General features: G+C 29.7%; 2 protein-coding genes across 2 annotated transcripts in view; both read left to right on the top strand.

The window, feature by feature from the left end:
- The window catches only part of LOC107446192 (phospholipid-transporting ATPase ABCA3), a gene marked incomplete in the record, with an annotated part of 116,358 nt that overhangs the window by 62,122 nt on the left and 27,955 nt on the right, over positions 1-26,281 (top strand). Inside the window, 5 exon segments of the mRNA XM_071182298.1 lie at positions 22,462-22,699; positions 23,264-23,455; positions 23,866-24,044; positions 24,133-24,267; positions 25,792-25,921. Of these exon segments, the coding sequence (XP_071038399.1) occupies positions 22,462-22,699; positions 23,264-23,455; positions 23,866-24,044; positions 24,133-24,267; positions 25,792-25,921 (874 nt within the window).
- Positions 1,544-21,909, top strand: LOC107444647 (ABC transporter ced-7). The gene is made up of 7 exons (XM_043045573.2): positions 1,544-1,780; positions 4,991-5,112; positions 13,537-13,915; positions 15,880-16,113; positions 18,872-18,966; positions 20,759-20,935; positions 21,895-21,909. The coding sequence occupies exons 2-7, from the start codon at positions 5,065-5,067 to the stop codon at positions 21,907-21,909; spliced, it is 948 nt and encodes a 315-aa protein (XP_042901507.2). The 5' UTR covers positions 1,544-1,780; positions 4,991-5,064.

Genomic DNA, 26,281 nt, shown 5'->3' with positions numbered 1-26,281 from the left:
CTACAGTAATATTAATTTAATTATATTTATTCAATAATTTTACAGTAAATAATACTGTAAAAATAATGTCGCACCAGATTTTTTGTTCGTAAAAATTTCACGATAAAAATAAATTTAAAGGTAAAATGTACTAGTACCTTTAGTGCCGGTACTTTTTACCGTAATCTGATCGATTATTTTTTACAGTGTGGAGGAATTTTTTTTTTCAATAATGAAAATTTTTAATGCACATAATTTGAAAGCAAACACGTATTTTTAAAACTTCAAATGAAAAAAAAATCTTACATGCATTAAAATGGAAATTTTCATGTTTAAATAAGTAAGTACCTAATTGCATCGTAATAAAATTAATAATTTTAATTCTCCTCTTTTATTGGCTAATAGGAAGATCCTTTCTGCGCATTGTGAAATTTAGTTATAAAATTTAAAGGATTCATATCACATGTCATTCATATCGCATCACTTTTTATTTTATTTTATGAATAGGTCTGAAAATTTTAAAAATTGTTCTGAAAGTTTACAAGAGGTGATAAAAGTTATACTTACAATTTTTAGGAGCTTAACCCTTTGTCGTAGACGGGACACCGGTGTCCCTTATATGTCCGTTATTATTATAGATTATTGGAATTATATTTGTACTAAAATATAAAATCTAAGAAAGTAGTTTGAATTTTTTTAAATTGATATTCAAAAATTTATCAACAATTGATTTTGTAAATTAAAGAAATTTCAATGATGAATAAATTGTTTCTCTTAGATCTAAATAACTGCAAATAAATGTGAATTTGAAAAAAAAAGGAGTTGAGATTGACTGGAAGTGAGCTGTTTTTGGAAAATTTTACCTTTAACGTAGAAGAAAAAAAAAGACTCCTGTGATTCATGTTGTATTTCCTAACCATAACTTATTCAAATGCTAAATACAATATTTTTTTTACTTATTTGGACTTAAGTTAATACAAAATAATGAAAAACGTATAAAGATTACTTTTAATAAAAATTTCGCGTCAAAGGGCTAAACATGTGCAATTTGTATAAATTTTAAAAAAAACCCCGTCGTTCTTTCTTGTCAAAAAGGTTATTGTAGTCGAAACAGGAATTACTGTATTCGAGCTATATTTTTGATTCAAGAAGAAATATAATTTGTGACACGTGATTGCTAGTAAAGTGAATAATTTAATCAAAATAGGTAATCGTTGAGTAATGCTTATAAATTATCGTTACTGACTTAGATAGCATTCTTAGGATGAGTTAAAATATAGTGTTGCCTTTTATTACATTTTTCTTTCATTTCAATTTGTAATTTAACCTATCAAACATTATTATGCATGGATGAAATTATCATGTGATTTTTTTAGTAATATTTTTAGGAATGGGGAATGAAATGAACATTAATCGTATTCATTTTCTTTTAAAAAATGTATAAAATTTTATCAGTTACCATGGAAACTTATCACACTAAGCTGCTTCATTTTTAGATTCGCTGTAATAAAAAAAATATTTCAGAACTGTTTGGAAATAACACGTTGATACCGATAAAAGATAGTAAACCATGCGCACTACCCACTATACTTTGAAGTTTTGATAACGCTTCTTTTAAATAATCGATTCACGATTCAAGGATCCTTTTCGTTCAAAAAATAAAACAAAGATAACTCCATTGTTTAAATGAATTCAGAAGTTCTTATTTAACCGGAAATAATGTATATTATGTAGTGTGACATTTAAATAGTTAAAGAAATCATAGGATTGCAATCGCATTGTTAAATTTTTTTCTCAAAACGTAAGTATTTAACATTTTGTTTACTGTTTGTTTTAAAACATACTTCTAATATAAATTAACTAATGTATGTATAGTAATTATAAATGTGTTTGCATAAATTGAGCAGTTTTAATTGTTTTGAAGAATTCATGAAACAATTATAATTGAACATTTTTTTAATCAGTATTTATTTCTTTACCAATCTTATATACTTTTTTTTTTTAAAATCTTTATTATTTTCTGCCATATATCTACTTAAAAATGAATTCCATAAAAAAATTTCACATTCAACAATTTCGTTTAATCTCGAAAAATTGCTTTGAGCTTATTAGTTCATTTTCATAATTTTACCCTTTGACTATGATGGGCGTATTTTAAGTCGCAGTAGACGGCAGTGAAGCCCATTTCTTGAAATATATCAAGTACTGTCTAAATTGCACTATTCTTTTGTCTTATAATTACAGCTAAATAAATTTTCCGCAGTACTTTTAAATAAAATTATTCTTACTTTTTTTTAAAGATATAATTTTTTATTATTCTATGGAAATTATTTTACCAAATAGAAATGTATTTTCGTTGCATATTGTAAATCTCCCTTGTAATTATGAGCAATTTTAGCTATATACATATCTGTCTCTGTTTTTTTAAAATTTCAATTCTGATAATTTGATGTTAGAAAATAAGTTTCTTTACGCCGTGGTGGCATTGGAGTTAAAGCTCTTACCTACCAATGAGATGACCCACGCTCGAATCCCAGCGTTGACTGCTTGATCCAAATTTCGCACCCGGCTCGTACCTACCGCATGAAATATCCTCAGTGATAGACGGATCATGGGTTAGAATCCCCTTCCAGTCGGACCAACCATGGGAGGTTTTCGTGAATTTCCTCTCCATGTAATGCAAATGTGAGATAGTTCTATATGATCATTGTATGCCAAGGTTCCATCAATAAATTCCCCTAAGAAGGTTAGTTCAACTTAATGGTTGATCCAAGAGTTCCCACGTTTTCTGGATTGAGTTCAAAATTACAAGGCTATGAAGTTGAAAATTGAAAGTCTAGAGTCATTGGAATCGACTGGGGAATCACGCCAATATCAGAAAATGTATTTATTTGAACAGTGTATTACGCCTCATCCCATATTGATGTGAAATATGGCATAAAGATCAAGTAAGAGTTAACAATAAATTAAGAAGAATAGAAAGAATTCTCCTAATCTCAATCGCAAGATTCTACAGAACTGCCCCAACTGCAGCACTCCATATCCTTGCTGGAACTTTACCACTTGATTTAACCGTAAAACTTGAAACAAGAATTTCCAATAATTACTTTCATGACGAGGAAGATTACGAGTATCAAACTATTCCAAAACTTAATATAAGACATCCAGAGGAGATAATAATTATTAATTTCGAATACAACAAACCAACAGGAAAGAATATACACTGACGGATCCCAACTTAGGGTTCAAAATGAATTTAGAACAGGATGCGCTTTTATCGTCTATTCCGATAGACCTATAGTGGAAAATCATACCTTTAGACTCTCTGATTTTGCAGCAGTGTTCCAAGCTGAGTTATGGGCTATCTACCAGTGAATAACTTGGATTTTAGATCATAGCCTAACAGAAACAGTAACACTTTTTACAGATTCACCATCAGGTCTACAGGCCCTCGAGTACACCGACAATTATAATGACATATCTGATGCAATTTAAAAGATATACAGACTAAGTATCCATTTTAACTGCATAAAAGCGCACGTGGGAAATGAGGGTAACGAGGCGACTGACCAACTCGCCAAATCTGCATGTGAAAAACCATTCATCGACATTCATGAAATTCAAACGAAAAGGACTACTAGAAGGGAAATAACAAAACTATTGATCAACGAATGGCAGCGAAGATGGGACAGTAAGGAAAAGGGTAGACATACTTATTAATAATTTCAAAGGTTAACACCAACAAATTAATAGCAAATTTTTTTCTAAATCAATTCCTCACAAACCACGGGTCTCACGGAGAGCATCAGGCGAGATTTTTTGGCAAGGGAGCACTCTGTGATTCCTGCAATACTATTGAAAATCTGGAACATATTTTCATAAACTGCAGCAAATTTTAAGACCTTCGGGAAATTTTTTTTTCCTGGACATTTAAATTATAACCGACTTAAATTATTTTGGAACTAGAAGAAAGTCAAACAGGGAATCATTAAAATATTGGAACGAGAGAACTTGAATAGACGGCGTTAGCTGGGTCCCATGGCTAGTCTTTGTTAATGAGATTTAATTGTATCTCACTGCTAACAATTCTCTGTGTGCTCTTGGTATTTTAATTTCATTTAAAATGTTTTTTTTTTGCCATCTTGTAACGTTTTGCAATTACTGTATTTGTGTATTTTAGAAATTATTTTTGATTAACTTATTGTTGAAATTTTGTCAAAATTTTTAACTGTTCGTGTTTTGAATTTCCCCTTGTTCGAAATATTTCTTTACGGCTGCGTCGCTGTAACTCTTCTATATGAAATTGTCACTGTTTTCATTGGCTATGTGCAAATTGTAGAGCACTTTTTATAATCACAATACGTTTGCTACCTTTATTCAATGTTTTTACTGTTTTTATTGTTCTCTGTTTGATGCATCGCTTGTATGTCTGAACCCTCAAACTCCTAAATTTTGTTTACTGAGTAACTACTTCTGTTAATTTTAAGAATTCACTAAATTCTTTGCTGCCTTCTGGTTGGGGGTGGGGAATCTTTGGATCTTGGTGAGGTTGCTGCTCTGCGCGCGCGGCGCCCAGCCTACATAAACCAGGTTTTTCCCTGAAGTTGCTTTTGCCTCTCTTGCCCATTATTCCGACGTGTTGCCATGGACAGTCACCAAGCCTTCCTTTGTGTATCCTCTTTTTTTCCTGCTGAGCAGTCACCTGCGCGTACTTTGAGTCTACAGTATTCCCCGGGTGGCTCCTGACGTGAGCGGGACGGGGTTAAGCTTTGATTGAAAATCACTAACTCAGAATTGGTCAGCTGTTCAACGCCGGTTGTAAAATGAAGTATTTTTTGTTTCTATTCGAGTGTGGCTAGTAAAATGTTTTTTTTTCTTAAAAAATTTTTTAATTTTTTATCAGCTTGTAGTCATTAAGACAAAAGTAACTTGAAAAAAAGGAAAAAAAAAACTGCCAAAAACAACCGTTCTGTCTAATTCTCAAATTCAAGGGTTAAAAATATCATTTCAGGATAGATGCCCTGTGTGACATTCCTTTAAACCTCCACGTAAGAAGGACACAATTCATGTGAGGTTTTATAAGGCATGGAAATACCTTTAAACGACAGAGTGCCTGCGCGACAGCAGTCAAAGGTTAATATCATATCATATGCTATTTTATCTATTTAGTTCAGTGTGTATCAAAATGCTAGGGCTATAAAACCGAAAGTTATGCTAGGAAATATGGTTTTATTTTGTAGAAAGTGCCGCAAATTAAACAAACAAGTTAAGGCTCAATTAGTAAGACATTTTTCCAGTTTTTTTTTAATAATAAGTTCCTAAATCCTACTTATCATGGTTCTGCATGTTTTTGTATACAATTTGTTTCGAATTTTACCGACTTCGGGGAAAAAGCTTTTGTTAAGCCTCTACTACAGTTGTACTGTCTTCTACTTATAGATAATGAGTAAAAATATATTCTGATATAGATTCAGCTTATAGATAATTGGCCCATATGACTATTCACATTTCCATTAGGCTGTAATTGGACCAGTCTATGATATGTACGTCATTATTCTGAAAGCATTCAAAAATAGATTTTGAGGTTAGCATAGGAGCTTTTTCATACAAAGAATGGCTTTAATGTGCTTTGATTAAGAAAATGTTGTTCTAACAGCTGTTGAGCAAACGATTGTCTATTTATTCTTTCTGCACGTCTGAATCCAACTCACACAATTACCACTAACTTGCCTCTTTGAGAGTATCGCTTAAATGTTCTATACATAATGGACTGTCATTTGGTTGGTTCAGGTCCATTTTATTTTCATCACTAAATTTTATAATAGGCCAATTTTCTGTCATGACTATCACATCATGTGCAAGTTCCAATCACTTTTCTTTGCTCTTTTTAATTAATATAAGAATCAATAGTAGCTTTCAGTAAATTGTATTGCAGAAGTTCTTTACCCTTTCACGGATTATACATTTTAATATTGTTGTCTATTCATTTTATCTGCTCTTCAGAATCCGGCTCATACAACTACCAGCAGTTTGTTTTTTTGAGAATATGGCTTCAATGTTAAATACACAGTGCCTGCCATCTGAACAGTCCAGGTTGATTTTCTTTTCTTCACTAAATATTATAAGATGCCAATCTTTTTTCCTAAACATCACTTAGTGTGCAAGTTCCAATCGTTTTTCTTTGTGAATCAATATAGAAACCGATGGTCGCTTTCAGTAATTTATATTGCCGAAGTTACTTACGATTCCATGGATTGTAGATTTTAATAGTGGGGGCTTTTGCTGTCCATCTGAAGTAGACTGTTTTGTATTTCTAAACTACGATTCCTTCTATGATATTTTTTGTTAGGATGTCCCTTTTAATGGGTGCATAGATGATTTAAGGGCGGTAACGATGCTTACAACATATTGCGATTTGTTCAAAAGTTTAGTTACTGTTCTATTATACTTTTTCATACTTCTTGCATCAATATACAAAAGCCCAAACAGCAAATGACATAAAAGATGATCCAGTTCATTTAAGTACAATGTTCAAACATATTCAAATGTCTTTGCAAGTTAGATGAAACAATGCCATACATCGAACTTTTATTGAGATAAACGTTAGGTTGTAATGATTTACCCACATAAGTAAGGCCAATCTTTTCAAAGCAGTATCAAAATGAAAACTTGCATAAAATAAAAAAAAATGTATCCTAAATAGTTGTAACGATTATTGTACAATAGTCTCTACCAAAATATCTCATTGTTAATTATGAATGGAAAATATGAAAAATTTGGTTAGGCCTATCATTTCGATACACACTGTAGTTGTAAGCAATGACCACGTATTCATCATTTTTCTAGAACTATTTAGGCAAATTAAATTTTTTTGCGCACAATTGTGAAATATATTTATCTGAAGAAAATACAAAAAATAAATTTTACATCTATTTATTACATAATTTAACGAAGACTGACCTGAGCCTTACATTATTTTATACTGCTAGGCAGCCTTTTGCTCGCTTTGCTCGCCCATCCACGTAATTAATTCTTATTCATTATTGTTTGTATCTTCTTAAACGTTAATTTTAAAAAACACAGAAGATTTTAGTTTAAAAATATACAATTATTTTAGTTTTAAGTAAGAAAATTTTGTTCATCTCAACGAAATAAACGATTACCTGGATTTCATAAATAATCATCTGTTCTTGAAAAACAGAAAACTAACCTAAGGAATACAGATTGTGAGATTCAGTAATTGGTAATTAATGAGAAGTAATTTCCCTAGTTGAAAAGAATTAGAACAATTCAAAGAGGGAAATGTTTAATTGTTATTCGCAACTAATTTTTTAATTTAAAAATTTCACTATGAATTTTGAGATCTGTATCGGACAACAAGTAGTTTGTCTCTCTGTTTTTGCTAATTTTGGTTGATATCTATTCGTGCAAGATCTTTTAAAATAAAAAAAGGGATATCGGGTGGAAAAAATAAATTTTCTACAACAATCGATTGATAGTCAATAAAGCAAAAAAGCGGAAAAATAAATCATGAAAAAGCACTTAAATTTGCAACAATTTTCGAACAAATAGGAATTTTGAAAAAAAAAAAACTCTTGGAAAAATTGTGATACAAAATAGTCCTATCAGCACATCAAGTTCCTACTCTGTAGTTGCATTTCAGAGGGAAATAGATTGACCAACATGCTTTTTTCGCTACAAATTTAATAGTTAATAATTCTCGAACGAACAATCGAATTGTAATTTTTTTTATTCCATCGAAATCTTTCTACATTTTTCAACACATATTAGTAATTTCAAGTTTTCAAGTCATAGATTTTGAGCAGCAAAGCAAAATGTAATGTTTAGAAAAGAAAAAAAAGTGAAGCACTTAAAAAAAAAAACCCCTCAGTATTAGGTTCATAAAATAAAGATACCCTTCCAGCATGACAAATTTCATTTGTGTAGTTGCATTCTCGCTCCCTGCAATACGGCCTGAATGGTATTTGTTTCTAATACATTTAGCAGTAGATAAATTTCGAACTATTTGTTGAATGGTATTTTTTTTTTAGTTTATTGTAATTCCTGTAAGCTTTTCTACACACCTTAGTCGCTTCAAGTCTTGGAGTCATACAGTTTTTGTGCAGCAACAAAATGTAACATTAAGTTGAACAAAAAAGACAAAAAAAAAAAACAATGGCGGCATCGGTAGCTGTCTTTACGATTTTCTAATATAGAGAGACAATTTTAAATTATTTTGAATTACGTAATTTAAATGATAAATTTTTTTCCCTTCTCATAAACGACCGAATAGCTCTAAAGAAATCAAAATTTGCATACATCATTTCTCAAGAACTATTCTATTAAATACATATAAGAATCAAAAAGTTATACTTTAAAATTAATCGCGCTTTTGTCGCTATGCATTCTTTTATAATTAATTACAATAATGATCAAAATAATTTTTAATTAACTTTTCAATTATGTTTCATAACTTTTCGCACTTCTCAGAAATTATTAATTTAAAATCTTAGAAAATACATGGAGAATTAATCTAAAGTTTATAGATGAAATTAGTTTTAAAATAAAATTCAATGTTAACTTCGAGGAAGCAGCATTTTCTTTCAGCAGCAACTGTAAAATTAAAATGTTATGCTTCGATGTATGTATTTTCAAAAAAAAAAAAAGTGACTCTAACTTTTAAACATGGTGTAATTTATATTCATTAGAGAAACCAATTGATTCCGATTTAAACCCGATTGATCCCAATTTTGCTCCACTGCCTTCAGAGTATGATAGCCAAAATTAAAAACTGAACCAGTTTTTTTAAACAGTGAACATTTTCCTTGTATTTTCTTATCTTGTAATATATTGTAGATTATTCTTGAATTTTCGTGTATTTGCAAAGAACTTCGTATAAAATGTTTGCAAAATTACTCCAAACTCAACGTTTTTCATTTTCCAATCAGTTGACTAATGAGTAATGGCCTTTTTCAAACTTATATTCCTTCTTTCTTTTGCTATTGATGAATTGAATATGATTTTATAATAAAAGTTAGGCGAACATGTAATTTGATTATATTTTCTGATTAATGTGGGATCTTTTAAATAAGAAAGTAAAGTTAATCTTATATCTTTATATTTTTTTACACATAATGCAATTTTTGTTGTCTGAAACTTAAGAAATTAGCAAATTTGTAAATTCTTTATTATCCAAAAATAGTTTTAATTAGCAATTTTTAAAAGTTTTCTTTAATTTTTAGGATAAATATTGTCGATCAAAATAGATGATCAATAGTAGTACCTATAAATTCAAAAAGCAATGAAAAGTTTCTTTTAAGTAGTAATAAATAAAAATAACCCATTATAAAATTACAATTGATAAGTATAAATCTATACCGATTATAAAATTACCGATTGCAAAATTACCGATTATACAATTACCGATTATATAAATTACAGTTTTTAAAAAGTAACCAGAATTAAAAGAATAAAATAAATAGAGGAATGTTTCTTTAAAAGAAAAATAATAAAAGCAGAAAACTTAAAGCAACGCATTTTTTTTATTAAAAAGAATTAACAGAAAATTATTAATACTTTAATACTCATGGTATACATTTTTTGATGTCAAACAACTTTAATAATTTTACAAAACAATTACCTTCCACTGCTGGCTTTTCCGAAATCAGGTTGCAACTTCATTCATTTGAGCTCACGTGACAAGTTGCAATTCAAACAAAGTGAAAGTAATACTTAAAAAGAGAAAAATAACGCATGAGACAGGACGGAAATGCAGTCATATGTAACAGCCAAATACATTGTGATTACATACAAGTTGTTTTAAACTTCGAACTGTGTTTTTTGTAGGAAGTAGAAATACATCTCAAAATGTAAGTGACTTATAAATTATAAAAATATAATTTAGGCGTGCATTAAGAAGAAATTTTTATAAATAATTTAAGAAATTTAAATAATTGTAAATAAATAAAGAATGGTTTGTTAAAGATTTGCATTTGAACATAAAGAAAAATTATATTTAAGATAAAAATTTTTTTAAATTTAGGCAAAACAAAAATTTTACATTCTGGCTTCTGTCCGTACATTTTTCATATAAATTGCTAATATAATAATTAAAACAAGTTGTCGTTAAATGGGAATTTTATTAATTTCATTGTTTAGTAATAATTTACGAAAATATATAATTTCTCATTTGGTGCATTGCAAATAAATTAAAAAAACAAACTAAGGTGTCGAATTTTTGAGTATTTTAATCTCTTTAAATATGTCAATTAGAGTAATGTTTAATTTCATGCTGATTTGCTAACGATAACGTTTTAATTAATCATTTGAAAATACAGGGTGATCCGAAAAAAAAAGCTCAAAAGTAAAATAAAATGGAAAAAGAAAAAAAAAAGATTAATAAACATGCTGCATTCCAATTAGAAAATGTTTTAAATTTATGAAATCCCAAGTTTGATATCTTTGTTCGAACGATTTCAGTTATTTTCGAGATAATACAGTCCCTTATTGGGATGGTTTTTTTCTATCTACCCTGTATTCTTAATTGATCAGTTTAACGATATTGTTTGCAAGTCAGTATGAATAACTGTCACAAAGTTATAAGTGAATTTATGAATAAAATTTATAAACACTTTTATTAGGTAAATACTGTATTAAATCAACTCTAATTTATTATATTTTTTATTTAATTCAAACCAATCTTTGTTATTTGTTTGTCAGATAGATACAACTACTCGCATAATGACCCATTAAAATAGTATATTATATGGATATTTTAAAAAGGCAACCACTGAAGTACACATACTTCTACATATCCTGATACATATATCTTTATTCATCGTAAAAAAAGATAATTGTTGTATAACTATTACAGATATTTCCCTTGAAAGGAAGCTTAGATAAAGAAAATATCGATATCTCTGACTAGGTATCAACAAATGCATTTATCAGCATAACATTTGTAAAAGTAATAACGGTATTGATCGATAAATTATTCGTTTACCTATTGTTTAACGGTATTTACCAGTAATATTATCTATCAATATTTCTTAATAAAATTATCTGTTATTGTTGCCTTTACAATTTTTCTCATTACACAAAATTCAAGGCTTAAGAGTCAAAGTAAGGTTACTTTGTTATATTATAAAGTAATTACATGATATTACCTTATTATGATTATGATATTTATTTACCTTTTTGAGACTTTTAAGCGGACAATAAATAAGTTGTATTTACATGTTAATAAGTTATATTGACTTTCATAACAAATTTTACAATGAGTTCAGTCAGCGTAAGAAATTAAAATGATGCCTAGATAAAGTACAAAAGTGTACTTTTTACACAAAACCCTAATAATTTCTTAACTATTTGTCTTATAGATTACTCTTCTGCATCATTCAATTTAGCGTAAGAATTGTATCCAAAAGTTTATAGGTTCAGATAGTTCCTAAATAAGTAAAGTGTGTACTTAAGTACACGTCAAAAGAAGTACTTTTTATATTTTTTAAATAGGTATATTTTTTAAAACTCATGCACTTTTTTTTTAACTATTTGTTATTTTGACCTCAGCAACTTTGTACAGTCTCATTCAGCTCAGCATTAAAAATGCATAGGAAACAATGTTTCATTTGCTTCGATAGCAATGTCAGATGCGACAGCAATGTCACTTGTTTAGACAGCAATGCCAATACAAAATAGTACGTTTTGTGCATGTTATGAGTTCTAAAGTATTAATCCAATTTTTTCTGAATATAATTTCATTCAATACACGAGGGTCACCCAGAAAGTAGGTTTCCCTATTTTTTCTAAAAAAAGAACTCACACTTTGAGGAACATATTTATTGGAAACAAGTACAGCAAAGTTTCAGCTATTTCTCAACATAGCCATCACAAGAATTGAGACACTTGTCGTATCGTGGGATCAAATTTTGTATCCCTCTGTTGTAGAACTCTGCCGCCTGTGAATGGAACCAGCGTGTGACAGACGTCTTCAACGGAACTGCAGAAATTGCGATGCGGCATTCAAAACAAGAGGCGTGGAATGCTTACTGCAGGTGTTGTGCTCCTCCATGCAATGCTCGTCCGCATACGGCTCGACGCATAGCAGCTGTTTTGACGGAATTTGCTTGGAAGTAGTTCATCATCCACCCTACAGCCCTGATCTTGCTCTCAGCGATTTTCACGTTTTCTTGCACCTCAAGAAATTCTTGTCCTCCGATGAGCGTTTTGGCAGCGATGAAAAGCTGAAGACGTCTGTCACAAGCTGGTTCCATTCACAGGTGGCAAAGTTCTACGACACAGGGATACAAAAGTTGATTTTTAGATACGACAAGTGTCTCAATTCTGCTGGTGGCTATGTTAAAAAATGGCAGAAACATTCCTGTACTTGTTGCCAATAAATATGCTCCTGAAAGAGTGAGTTCTTTTTTATAAAAAAATAGGGAAACTTACTTTCTGGATGCCCCTCGTACATCGTTAACCATGCATCACTAGCCTGTCTAGAAAGAATTCAGATTTCACCGTTAAAGAATCACCCCACTTCACACACACTCACAAAAAAAAAAAAAAAAAAAAAAAAAAAAAGCGTTTAAAGGAGAGTAGAAAAGATCGCACGCATCATTTACAAAAAGATAAAGCTTTTTGTGTAAAAACACCTTGGATCGTCATTGGAACACTTTTTCGATATAATTTCTGCATTGTATATAAAAATAAATTTACTTACTTTACCATTAATTTGTTCAGAAAATTTGGATTTAAATAAATATATTGCGAATGAAATAAAACAAATATAATTAAAAATAGAATAATGCATAATACTTTTAATGCAACAATTTGTTTATTATCAAGAAACCAAAATGATTTAGAAGCAATAGTGGGGGTCATTGAGCTTAGAGGGCAGGTAATATATGTTGATTGAAATGAAAAATGCTTCAAGTGGCATTTATTGATTGAAATGGAAGACTACATACTGAAAATACCAAATTTAGTAATTTCTTTAATGGATATAATTCAAAATTGTCAAAAAACACTTCATTAATTTTTACAGCCGTTTTGTTGAATGTCCGCTATCATTGTTTTAGGATAAATCTTATTGAACGTAAAAGAATTTAAAAAATTGATACGGTGATTGAGCAAAATGATTAGATTTAAATTTCATCCCGACAGAATTGAAAGCTTTATTAAGAAACATTACGTTTATTTTTGAGGTTCTAATTTTTTTTAATAATCAATTTTTTTAATAACAAGTGAACTTTCTATTTATTTAATGCTGATGACAGCTAAAAGCGTATGGATTTATGTTCATTTATTGTCATAACAAGTGATTATTTTGTCGGGCGAGAAAGTGCTAATAATAAACAGAAACTGTTAGATATTCGTTTTAGAAAATGAAATAATTTAAACTTTTAGTATGCTTTTAAGATCTGATAAAAATCACCAAAAACTCAATGTAAATCTTGCATTTATTGTCTTTTTTAGAATAATTTAATGGATTCATTTTGTACTGTAATTGAACTATGAAGTTGCCTTACAGTTTGCTAATCATAATTTATGTTTCAGACAATGGCTAAAATAAGCAGCTTCCGGCAGTTCCTCGTACTGCTTTACAAAGGAGCTCTTCTACGTAAGCGACATTATATCGTCACTTTTTTCGAAATCGTCATTCCTGTGTTCATCGCAAGCATATTTCCAATGATAGAATCCGAACAGAGAGCTGCGTATCCAGATATCTTTACAGAGTTTGATAGATTCAAGAAATCAGGAGACTGGGAAGAGGGCAGAACTTACAGTCCTTATTCTCCTTTCGAATTTCCTGGCTACTATGACATTTACTTCGTGTATACTCCAGCAGACAATGTGACGAAAGATTTTGTGGAAAGAGCTGTAAGAAAATACAATGAAAGTACTCCTAAATATTATTCACAGACACAGAAATTGGGTAAGTTCAAACGAGTCGTTAGTGTACACTGTTAGAAATTTCTCAGAAAAATGGTTAAATAACAATCTATTTAATTGTTATTTTACCATATTTAAACAAAACAGCCAAATAACCAGAAATAAAATAGTACGCAAACTGTTAGCTTAAAATCGTTTATTAATTGCTTTCCCCACTACTGTTAAGTAACCAGAATTTTATCGTTTCAAATAGCCCCACCTAAACAGTTCCTAGCAGCTGGGTGTATATTATAGCCAGGAGGGCTAATCTGCCACCCTCATGGCCCACAGAACGGGGGTCCGAGTTCCAGCGGTGGCACTGCAATTTATTCTCCATTCCCTTCAACACATGACGAGTTTCCAATGTTCTGCACCCCCTAATTTGTGACACTGGACTATTAAAGTGCAATGCTCTCATTCACGCATAAATGGAAGCAACATAAAGCTGCTTGGAACAAAAAAATTTAGTATTTCCCATCTCTTAGGATAGATGAAACAACCAGATAAATTAATTAAACTACTTTTCGGTTCATTTGAGGAAACACAACTCAACCACAACCTAACTCTAATTACTATTATCTAACAAAAAGCCTAGCTCCAATGTTCGGTTAAATTACTTCTTTACGGTTTTGAAACCATGCTAGTTGTAAATGGTTAAAACCTTTATGTTTCGTATTAATGTTTTTTTTTTATCCATACTTGTTGTAAACGGTTTCAAAACCGTAAAGGTTAAAAAGTTCTCTATTGTAAACTTTATGGTTAAATGGAAAGACAGACAGCTGCCGGTTGTTTCACCGTAATTTTAAAATGAAAATTGTAATAGTGTATGCTTTTAACCTAAAGTAAAAATAACTCACTGTTTTCATTTATATGTGATTATGGTTTTAAATGATACAATTCATTATATTCATGCGTTAATAACACAAGGAAATATATAAAGAGGATCCGCTCGAATATATAAAGAGCTTCCGCTGCGAGCATATAACTTTTTTTTCATAGACTTTCATAACACAGACTTTTTTTTCGAATAATTGTAATACTAGTCCAAACGATCTTAACGCCACGCTACGGTAAAAAAGCTTAACTGCTAACTAAATTGATGAGCTTATTGTTTTCAATTAGTATTTTCAATTCAATTAATGAAGATTTCGGAGGTATAATGACATTTTTATTTGCACAAAAATTTTATTCTATAATATCACCATAGCAATCGATGATACAGCTTACATATACTCAAATAGCCAATAAATAAAATCTAATACTTTTAACAATATTAGCGATTGTTAAACACTACAGGAAATTCTACTTTTCTTTGAAATATTTAAAAGATAATACTTGTAATGTTTGCTAATTTAAAGCTCTATTATAAATACTATAAAAATATTAACTGTACTCTCTTTACTATCAAGTTTATTATTTAATTTCTTTATTATCCAATTTTAATTATTTCTTTACGAGTTCAGTGATTGACGCAGATGGTATATGAGGGATGCATCTGCAACTTAGTATCCTTAAAGTCTTCTAACATCACGTGCTTATTTTGCTTTAGTTGAGTTTTAAAACGTGTTTTATTAAACTAAACTTAATAATTTAAAATGATCGAACAGTAATTGACATTAAGAAAAATAAGATTTGCACTAGAAAGCAAATTTAAATGAGGAATCGTAATATAATTGCCATATTATTATTGACGTTAATCATGATTAATTAATTTTTATAATTGGTGTCTGCCGTTATGTAAATTTGTGAGGCTTTTGATAAGTACCAAATATATAAACATAGGTACTGCTGCAGGTACTACTGTAGGTATTGTGGTAATAGGATTTTTTACTCGATGAAGTTACCAAAAGTATTTCATAAAGGACATCAAAAGTGTTTATGAACAAAAACATTATGCTTATGAACTTATAAACAAAAATGTTTATAAAATCTTTTTTTCAAATTCTGAGTTTTCTTTTACAATTCTAGTAACTCAAGGTGTTGATAGCGAAGAAGAACTACAGAAATATTGCCTTAATCTGCTACTTGGTAAAAACAGTGTGAATATTCTAGGAACAGTTTTCAACAGCTTTCATCCATCTCAAAAAGAATTACCTTTATCACTAGACTACAAAATTAGATATGCGGATTATAATAATTGGAATAGGTTTCAAACATCAAAGAAGTACCGAGCTCTAGATTATAATAGTCCACACGAAGAAAGTAAGTTTCTTCTTCTAATTTTATATGAAGAACAATATTTTATTGTCATTAACTGTTGATTAGAAATGTATATTTTTTAAAAGTTTTTCTTTTTGTATCAAGCAGAATGCATTTTTTTACCGTTTTACCCATTGGCAAAATGAGAGTTGTTTTGGGTTTGATGGCGCGCGCACCTTATTTGGCCGTCATCGCACTTTTCAGCTATGTTCAAGAGTAATAGTAAACAGTGCGCATGCGTCGTCATTGCATGCGTTGCTATGGCGATCGCTGCTGCTAGATAATTTTTTTAGAATTCTTTTTTTCATTTTTAATTTTGTTATGCACTAAGTTGGTGAGTTTATTTTTGAGATATGGGACTAGAAAGATCCCATAAATACATCTTCAGATGTGAATAAAAGATAATTTATTCATTTGAACTATATTTTTGCTTTTATTGCTTTAGTTAAGAATCAGAAATTCTAACCTATAGTTCAAACTGGAAAAAAAATTAGACAACAACCATTTTGCTAATAGGTAAGGCGATCACAATTTTAAAAAAAGTTGTAGCAGTTAAATATGAGACAAAAAAAAATTAGTTTTTTTTATATTGTACATTATAAAAAGTATTGAATTCGAAACAATTTTTAATCTAATGATTGATCTTTTACATATGTTCGAGGTTTTGGAAAAATGATAATTAATTAGGCTAATTAATTAGTAAAGACTATCATTAACGTTATTGCTCTTTAACGTTGACGCCATTAACGTTATTGGCACTTCTCAAAAGGTGAGCACGATAAAAAGAGCTAATTTTGAATTCCATTCTCGTATTGTATGCACTAAATGCACTAAACATTCACTACTTTTCTACGTGAATAAAATTCACATTTTTAAAACCTTTTAATTGAATTCCAAGACATCAGATTATCTTAAGCAATAAATTTATTTGAAAAACTGTCGGAATTAGGTACAATACAAGATTTGGACAATTCTATAGTTCAAGTGATAGAAAGTAGCATTTTCTGCAAGAAAAATTTAAGAAGAACATGAATAAATACTTAGGTACTAAAAATAAGAAGAAAAAACTATTTTAAGAATGTATATGTAAGTTAAAATAATTTACTTTATTTTATTTTCTGTGAAAATAATAGTGCGGTTTTGTACATTGCTTCTTCAATCATGCATCAAAACACTAAAAATTTTTTTTTTAAAAAAACTTTTGCTCCATAAAATATAACTTATATATTGCTATGACTGCCATTTGTTAAGAATATTATCAAGTTACAGGAATCTTGATATTATCTTAAACTACAAATTTATTAGCAAAACTGTCAGCTTTGTGCGCGAAACGATTCTATAGTTCACGTGAAAGAAAATAGCATTTTGTTCCAGAAAAAATATCTTAAAAACATGAGAAAATACTTAAAATATTAAGAAAAAAAAAACTATTTAAAGAATGGATCAAGTTTAACGAATTTACTTTCATTTATTTTCTGTTAAATTAATAGTGCGATTTTGTATATTTCTTTTTCAGTCATGCATTAAAAAATTTCATAAAAACAAGAAAAATCAAGGCTCAAAACACTAAAAAGCTTCTGCTAAAAATGTCTTAAGCTGTAAAATATAACTTATACATTGTTGCGAGTGCCGTTTGTTTAGAATATTATCAAATAACAATCCTATTTAAACTTTATATTCTTATTTTTATTAGTTATTTTAAACATCTATATACTTAAAAGTTTTTTTCTTTGGTTTTACATTGACTCTGGGGAGAATTCAAAGCATGGTCTGGAAAAGTTATTTTTTAAGATATTTGCAGAAAACTTTTACTATAATTTGTATGTGTTAATTCCTGTTTCTAAATAAAATTATAAATTTTCTCTAAATTTTCACTGTGATATATATTTGATATGTTGATAAATGATTTAGTGAATAATAATTAATTAAAAATATTTAAGTGAATAAATTTTCTCTAAATTTTTGCTGTGATATAGACTTTAATTGTTGTTTATGGTTAGAACTGTGTTATGCGGCAACCTTTTGAGAACTGCTTTCATGAAATCGGAATAATTCTTTTCTCTTCATAGATTTAGATTTTTATTTTTCAGGAAATTCATGAAAATATATGGATATATATAGTGCCGCTCGCGATAGGTAGGAAAAGGCTTTTAAAATAACTTCTAATTTCAAACTCTATGATTAAGATTTATAAAATAAACTAGGAGGCTTCGCCCCCTGCTCGCTGGCGCTCANTGCTCTTGCGCGCCGAAGCCTATTAATTAAAACGTATTAGCGTTTTATATAATATAGATTAGCCATGTGATGTTCACTACGTGCTCTTGCTCGCCGAAGCCTATCAATTAAAAATGGAAACTGTTGCCAACGCGAAAAGAGAAACATCATCGGTTTTATTGATACATACGTATTAGCGTTTTATATAATATCGATAGTAGATACTACTTAACATTATAAAGGTTATTGCTATTTTAATTATTTCTAGTATTTATGAATTTAAACCAGTTTTGTGTCGTTTAAGTATTTCAAAAGATTGTTTTCCATTTAACGAATTTTCCATATAACGAACTTATTATCGGGATTTAGCGATTTCGTTATATAGAGGTCCGACTGATTATAATCAATATTTTCTCAGATTTTATTTAAATTATAGATTACCTACTTTATGTACTGATGAAATTTACAGATATTTTTACTATTGTACTATACCAACAGCATCAACTCACTACTTACGCACTAATGAAAATTTTCATAATTTTTACAGATTATAAAAGCACTACTTTCCTTACTTGGCAAGCATCTGTTGAAGAAACTTTTATCGATTCAAAAATGGATCCAAATAACCCGATAGATTATAAGGTTTGTTTACAATAAAAATATAAGACGTTTTTATATAATAAAAATCATTTAAAGTTAACAATAAACTAAACATACAAGTTAACAATAAACTAAATATACAAGTTAACAGTAAACTGAACATATATAAACTAAACATACAAGTTAGTAATAAACTGAACAATAAACTAAACAATATAGGTAATCTTGAATTCTTTAATATGAGATCCAAGTAGCTGTAAAACCAATTGCAAATAAAAATGAAATAATTTTTAACCATTCATCTCCTAATTTATTAGTCATTGATGTTTCTTTCTATTGGCTGTTTCAAAAATGTTTATAATCTAGCAAATAAGATCAAGTAATACAGTTTTAAAAAAGCTAAGAATTTTAGATCAGCTCACTAAAGTTGCTTTTTTGACATATATTTGACGCAAATTATTTCTAAGTACATATATATATATATATATTAAAAATTTAATCAGTGTCAGGACGAATTAAGCATTACTCATCGAAAGTAACCTCCTTTATACTAGGAAGACTCTTTTTTTTGTACAGAAACTTTTTTCCAGAATGCACAAAAGAAGGCGCTAAGTTAGTGTGAAAAGCTTATATTATGAATTACAAACGCAATGGAAAATAGATTTCACTTTCAAATTGTTTGGAAGAGTGTTATTTAATCACCTTCTTGGTTTAAAACACTGTGATTCCCATATAAACAGTAAATTTTCCAGTGTATTGTTCCAGTGTATCCGAACGCGTATGAAGTGTCAATGTAGAAACGATTCTAAGGTTCAGTTTGTTTTAAAAATTCCAAGTTTGTAAAAAGTGGAAATTATTAATTATATTGTCTAATGAGTAATGAGAGTGTCTGAAGAGATTAATTCTATTGTCTAAAGAGTAATGAGAGTGTCTAAAGAGATTAATTATATTGTCTAAAGAGTAATGAGAGTGTCTAAAGAGATTAATTATATTGTCTAAAGAGTAATGAGAGTGTCTAAAGAGATTAATTATATTGTCTAAAGAGTAATGAGAGGGTCTAAAGAGATCAATTATGTTGTCTAAAGAGTAATGAGAGTGTCTAAAGAGATTAATTATATTGTTTAATTTCAAAATTGATCAATACTGTGTAGGTTAATAATGTTTAAATCTTTGACGTAGATTGTACATTGGCGTCCCTTTTATATATATTTTTTTCTGACACCAATATTACAAGCAAAATTATATAAAAACAATCCAATAGTTACTGAAAAATATGTTATATTTTCGGAATTACGCTTGTACTAAAATATAAAATTCAAAAAAAAAAAGTTTGAAATTTTTATTTTTATTTTATTCATATTCAAAAATTTGACAATAATTGTTTTTGTATATTGAAGAAATTTTACAGATGAATAACTGCTTCTTTTAGATTTAAATAACTGCAAATAAGTAAACATTTGAAAAATTGCTATTTGGAAGTGAGCCGTGCTTGGAAAACTTTACCTTTACGAAAAAAAAGAAAGGATGTGTCACGCTGTATTTTATAACCATAAATTATTAAAATGCTAAATATAACATTTTTCACTTATCTTACATTATTAACTTATTTTGAGATAAACTAATACAAAATAATGAAAGAAGTATAAAAAAATATGCTTCAAAAAATTCTATGTTATATGTTTAAGGTTACTCATTTTATCTTTATAATTTTGCCTACTTGTTAGTTTCCATCCAATGATATAAAACTACTTATTCTTAATTGTCTAATTTACTTAATGTATCATAAACGTTTTAATTACTGTCCATATTTTAGTTCTAATTTAAATCTTTTTAGGTGAGGTTGCAAAGATTTCCCTTTCCAGATCACAGAAAAGCTTCATCTGGCCCAGATATTGTTGCTTTTACACCTATGCTTATTAACTATGGATACTTTGTTTTTATGTTAAATCTGATAAGAAGAGTCATAGNAAATACTTCCTATTATATTTCCCAATTGGTATCCAAATTTCCAGTAAGTTTGCAAGCTAATTTTAAAATTTCTCGGATGGTGCCTTATCGTATTTCAGCATTTCCATTATGATGCCATACCAAGATTCAATATTTATGGTATACCGTGTTATTATATACCGTGTTTTAAATTACCTATACGTTTACATTGATTTTGGAATCATTTCTATTGATTCTAATATCATTTTGATGTTGGTATTTTGAGCTTTTTTCCTCAGAGCTATATTCTTTAACAGCCAATATACGAGGATTGTAAATTAAATAGTGGCAACTTAACCTTGAAACTCACAGAAGGGCAGGCATGCGCAAATAGGATATGGGAGTGGTAAGGTGGCGCTGTCGTCGATGTGCAGAGTGCAAAAAACAGTCGATTTGCTTAGAAGGGTAGTTGTTGTGTGGCGTTAAAGTGAGGAGTTTCGTTTCCATTGCTCTAAAGCATGTTTTCAAAGGGCTTAATGACGAAAATAGAGTAGATGCTTGAACCCATCGTGCTACTGCCCTATATTGTAAAGCATTTGCGCCACAGGCTTCCACAAAACCTCGATTGCATTCTGCATCATTTTTGCCACGGTCAACCTCGATTTTGAGCCATGACCGCTGATCACCTTTTGAAAACATGCTTTAGATCGAGGGAAACATGCACGAGCAGTTAATATAACTTGTAGTTTCTAAACAATCACACGCACTTCTGTGGTAATCAAATGCTGTGTGAATCGCTCTTAAGATTATCTTTAATCCTTTCATTAACAACAGTAATGGATTTATTGGAGATGATGGAGTTTAATGTTTGGCAGATCTCGTACTGATGTACGGCTGTACACGAAAATGTTTACATAATTTGTTCACAGCTGCTTTTCCTGGATAATGTGTGCCATAAACAGAATTAATTTGACCATAATTGTTTTTCACTATCCTCACCTTCTGCCAATTAAAGTCGTACTATTATACATTGTTCTGTTTCAGTTGTTGTTGCTTTAGTTCATTTACGTCACACTGGAGCTACACTATGGGCTATTGGCGACGGTCTGGGAAACATCCCTGAGGATGATCGGAAGACATACCATCACAATTTTAATCCTCTGCAGAGGGGATGGCATCCCCGCTTCGGTAGCCCGACGACCTGCACGCGAAGTCGAGCACTTTACGGTAGAACAGCTTAACGAGGACCAATACCACACACCCTCCGTCCCAACGCAGACTAATCCAAGTGGTCACCCACCCGCACACTGACCGCAGCCAGTGATGCTTGACTACGGTGATCCGCTGGGAACCGTGTCTTAACGATCAGTTCACTGCGGGACTGTTCTGTTTCAGATGCATCTATCTTAGTATGGCTTTGAATTCCTTTTACTTATCCTATGTTAACAGATTGATCACTTATATTTAATTTTTGGAGCACTTCAAATTGCATTTACTTAAAATTTCATGGGTGGTGCTGCTATCGCTGCTATCTATTAAACCTTCTAATGCATATCTACATTTCACTTCGAAAGTCTAACATTTATTAATTTTATTGTGTTACTTTTTCAGGAACTTATGAAGATGATGGGAATGACAGACACAGTGTATTGGATAAGCACATTTTTAAACTATTTTATTGTGGGTCTACTGACAGTTTTCAGCATCACCATAATTTATAAGTCTCCATTGAAAACGGGATTCGTCTTTTTAGCCAATACAGATTTCTTTCTCATATTTCTGATACTCCTGCTTTATATAATCAGTGTGATACTTTTTTGCATGACATTCACAATATTCTTCAATCGAGGTATGAAACATTTATTTTCTTGATATAAAATTTGTTTTACAAGATGCGCAGTTTTTAAGATATTTTCAATCTTAGTGTGGCAAAAGTTTTGTTGTAACAAATGCAACCATGAAAAAGTATTATATACAGAATATATTCTTCTTCATGGATTGGGTAATCATGGCCTTTCATTCATGGTAATCAAGAGTTTTTCTTTTTCTTTCCTTTCGCTACTGATCCACATTTAATGAAAAACATTTTCGTAGAAGAATGTATTGAGAACTTATGCTTTATAAATATTTTATACATAGCTCTCTTATATCTGTCAAATTTTATGACTTTTTTATTTTGTAAGTGAACTAAATATGTACGACTTTTTTTCAATTTTAAAAATGCTGCACTAATTCTTATTATTAATTAATTAAGATTAATTAATTAAGATTAATTAATTAAGATTAATAATAAATATTTTATTTATTTTAAAGCAATATTTTTTTTCAAAATTGAAAGTTTTTCTGTGTTTAAAATGATTATTTTCCTGTTAATGAGGTCTTATGATGATGATTTTTCTTCTTCTAATTTTAGCTGTCTTCGCAATTATAGCATTTATAATCTTATGGGATACATCATTTAATTTATTAATGCAAAAGTATTTCTTGATGAATATACAAACAAATTACTTTGATTTGTCTCTGTCTGCTAAACTGGCGATGTGCTTGCTTCCAACTGGCAGTTTACTAACTGTGTTTGGCATGATATCTGTACAGAAACAATGGGGTAAGACTGATTTTTTTCTTTAAAATATTGTGTAACACATTTCTATGTATTCTTAATAAAATTTATTAATACTTATTATCATCAGTACTAGTACTATATCATAAATAACAGCGCTGCGTATTTCTCTATATAAATTTGTTCAAAGAGGTTGAAATGAGTTTCAAACTCGTGATTGGTTGTAATGCAAAGCAAATGGCTAACCATTCAATTGTTATTATTTTAAACAAAGTGGCTTAAAATTTTGCATTGAATTTAGCAATGATTGGACTTTTTCAACAGTTTCTATTAAATTTGCTTTTTCCCTGTTATTAAAATCTATTGCAAATCCACAAAATTGGCTATTCAATGATTTCATTGAAGTACTTATTGAAATCATTGAAGTAAATTATTATTATTATTTTTTTTTACAGGGGATGGTTTTAGTTGGTCCAATATTACAGATTACGCAATCAGTCCTGATATAAATATGGCAATGGTTTTGGGAATGATGGTACTGTCGTGCTGTTTGTATACTTTTATGCTTTGGTATTTTGACAAGGTTTGGCCATGGCAACCTGGTGTTCCTCAGCCCTTTTATTTTATGTTTACAGTTAAGTGTAATATTTAGTTATAAACATTCTTGAGAAGTATGAAGTTCCTTTATTTCAGGGAAACTAACGGTTTATTATTTTTATTAGAAAAGTTACTGGTGTGGTGTGAAACCTGAATTTGATGATTTAGACGCAATGAAAGGGAAAGATCAGGATGAAGAATATTTTGAAGAGGAGCCTACTGGAATTTCCCGGGGAGTGGAGATTAGAAATTTATCTAAGGTAAATACGATTACAAGATAAATTTTTAAACTAATTAAACATATTGTTACATTTATACCGAACGTAAAGAATAAATTTATTATTTTATGCATTCTATTGTTATTTTTCCATAATTCTGTTTTTAAGCATTTTATCCTTCTCATTTCGAATGTATTTCAATAATTTTGCAACTAAATTGACTTTAAGCTAATTCAGTGCTAGCTTCGCGCATTTTACACTGATGGTATATTTGGCGTTGTTATTTGAATAAAATGCATAAAATACAATTAGTCAATGCCTATCGTACATCATTCTTTTTAAATACTTCATATCTAAAGTAATTTCTCTCATGTATAAAATCAATTTGGTATAAATAAAATAAATTTGGTATGTATAAAATTACTACCATTAGGAAAAAAATTAATTATTCCGATGTCAAGTAAAATTTTTATTTATTAAAATTTTTTCTTAATTGTTTCCCATCTATCCATCTATTTATGTAAGTAAATAAATAATCAAAGAATAAGTATTTATATTTTTCGTTCCCTAAAACAATCGTTTTGGTGTTATACAAATATCTTAACAATTTGCCAACCTCTCGGTGAGATCTCCTCGATTTGTAAACCATCAGTACTCGACCAATCGGTGAGATATCCCAGTTTGACAATAGTAAGTTATAGCAGTTAAAAAAATGGGTGGTTTCAAACTTTACTCGTTTAGCTGATAAAGTGTTAATATTGTTACAAAAATAACTGATTATAAGTACTAACAAATGTAGGTATAATGACTGTTGTTCTCAGTATAATGAATAAAAAGTAGAAAAAAATTATCACACATTATTATTCGTTTTACTAAATTCAAATCTGCCGTCTAATATTATTTTGGCTTGTATCTCCTTGAGATGCATTTTTGATTCCATCCGTTTTAAAACCTTTGGTCTCAGTGCTTTTTTAACTTATCAAGTAAATGAAGTCTATTGAAGATGGTAGGTCAACACTATCGAGGTGAGATGGATATTTTTCATTTACTGAAGTGTCAGCAAATGTTTTTTGACGAATTGGAAGTGTATAATCAATTATTGTTTTACGACTGGATGGAATAATGTAATTAAAAAAATTATGTACCAATGAGCTTGATTGAGCACAAGAAACTCATCGAAAAGTACTTGAAGCATGGGGTTTGGTATGGATTAATCTGCAGGAACCTCAGCCCCATATTTTCTTACATTCTTCTTTCTTACATGCCGTCTCGTGACATCCAAATCTTTCAGGGGTTCAAAAAATATCCGCTGGGTATAACAGTTGAAACAAGACAATAGTGTGTGGGACAGAATTTGACGATTGATTTGAGTTATGAGCAAAGGAATTTTACGAGCATGGCTAATGCGTCACTAATGGAATATTGCAGCACTAAAAGATTCTGGTCAATAGATCTGAGTTTTTTTAAAAAAAATATTGTGAAAAATCATTTATCACGTCATTTATTGAATATATTTAATATCAGCAAAATCGTACTTTATTTAAATTTCGTCAACTGGTTTCTTAGGGATTTCAAGTGAACTTTCAGACGAAGATGGCAGTCAAAAATTTGTCTCTAAATATATACCAAGGACAAATAACAGCTTTACTGGGACATAATGGGGCAGGAAAAACTACCACCATCAACATACTTACTGGTAAGATTGTTTATGAATTAATTAACCAATTAGTTATAAATTAATAAACTGTAATTATTGTTTATGAATTAATAAACACTTTATGTAATATTAACTTAAAAATATTTTTATTCTTTAATATGTTTGTCCCCATAGGTCTCCTCCAACCAGTTTAAGCCTAAATTTGAAAAAAAAAATTCTTTTTTTGCCCTGAATAATGAAACAAATGTTTTTTTCAAAAAATATTCTTTAAAAATAAATTTAAAAGCAACAATATTGAACTTCTTTCCTTAGATTGAATTGTGTGCATCATTATTAAGTAACATTTAACTTCTAGATTCTAGAACAAGATTCAATTCTTTTTTGAGTGATATATATATA

Source organism: Parasteatoda tepidariorum, chromosome 6 (genome assembly GCF_043381705.1).
Source record: "Parasteatoda tepidariorum isolate YZ-2023 chromosome 6, CAS_Ptep_4.0, whole genome shotgun sequence".
Classification (NCBI taxonomy): Eukaryota; Metazoa; Arthropoda; class Arachnida; order Araneae; family Theridiidae; genus Parasteatoda; species Parasteatoda tepidariorum.
Note: the sequence above shows the minus strand (reverse complement) of the source record. Positions and strands in the feature narration are given on the sequence as shown.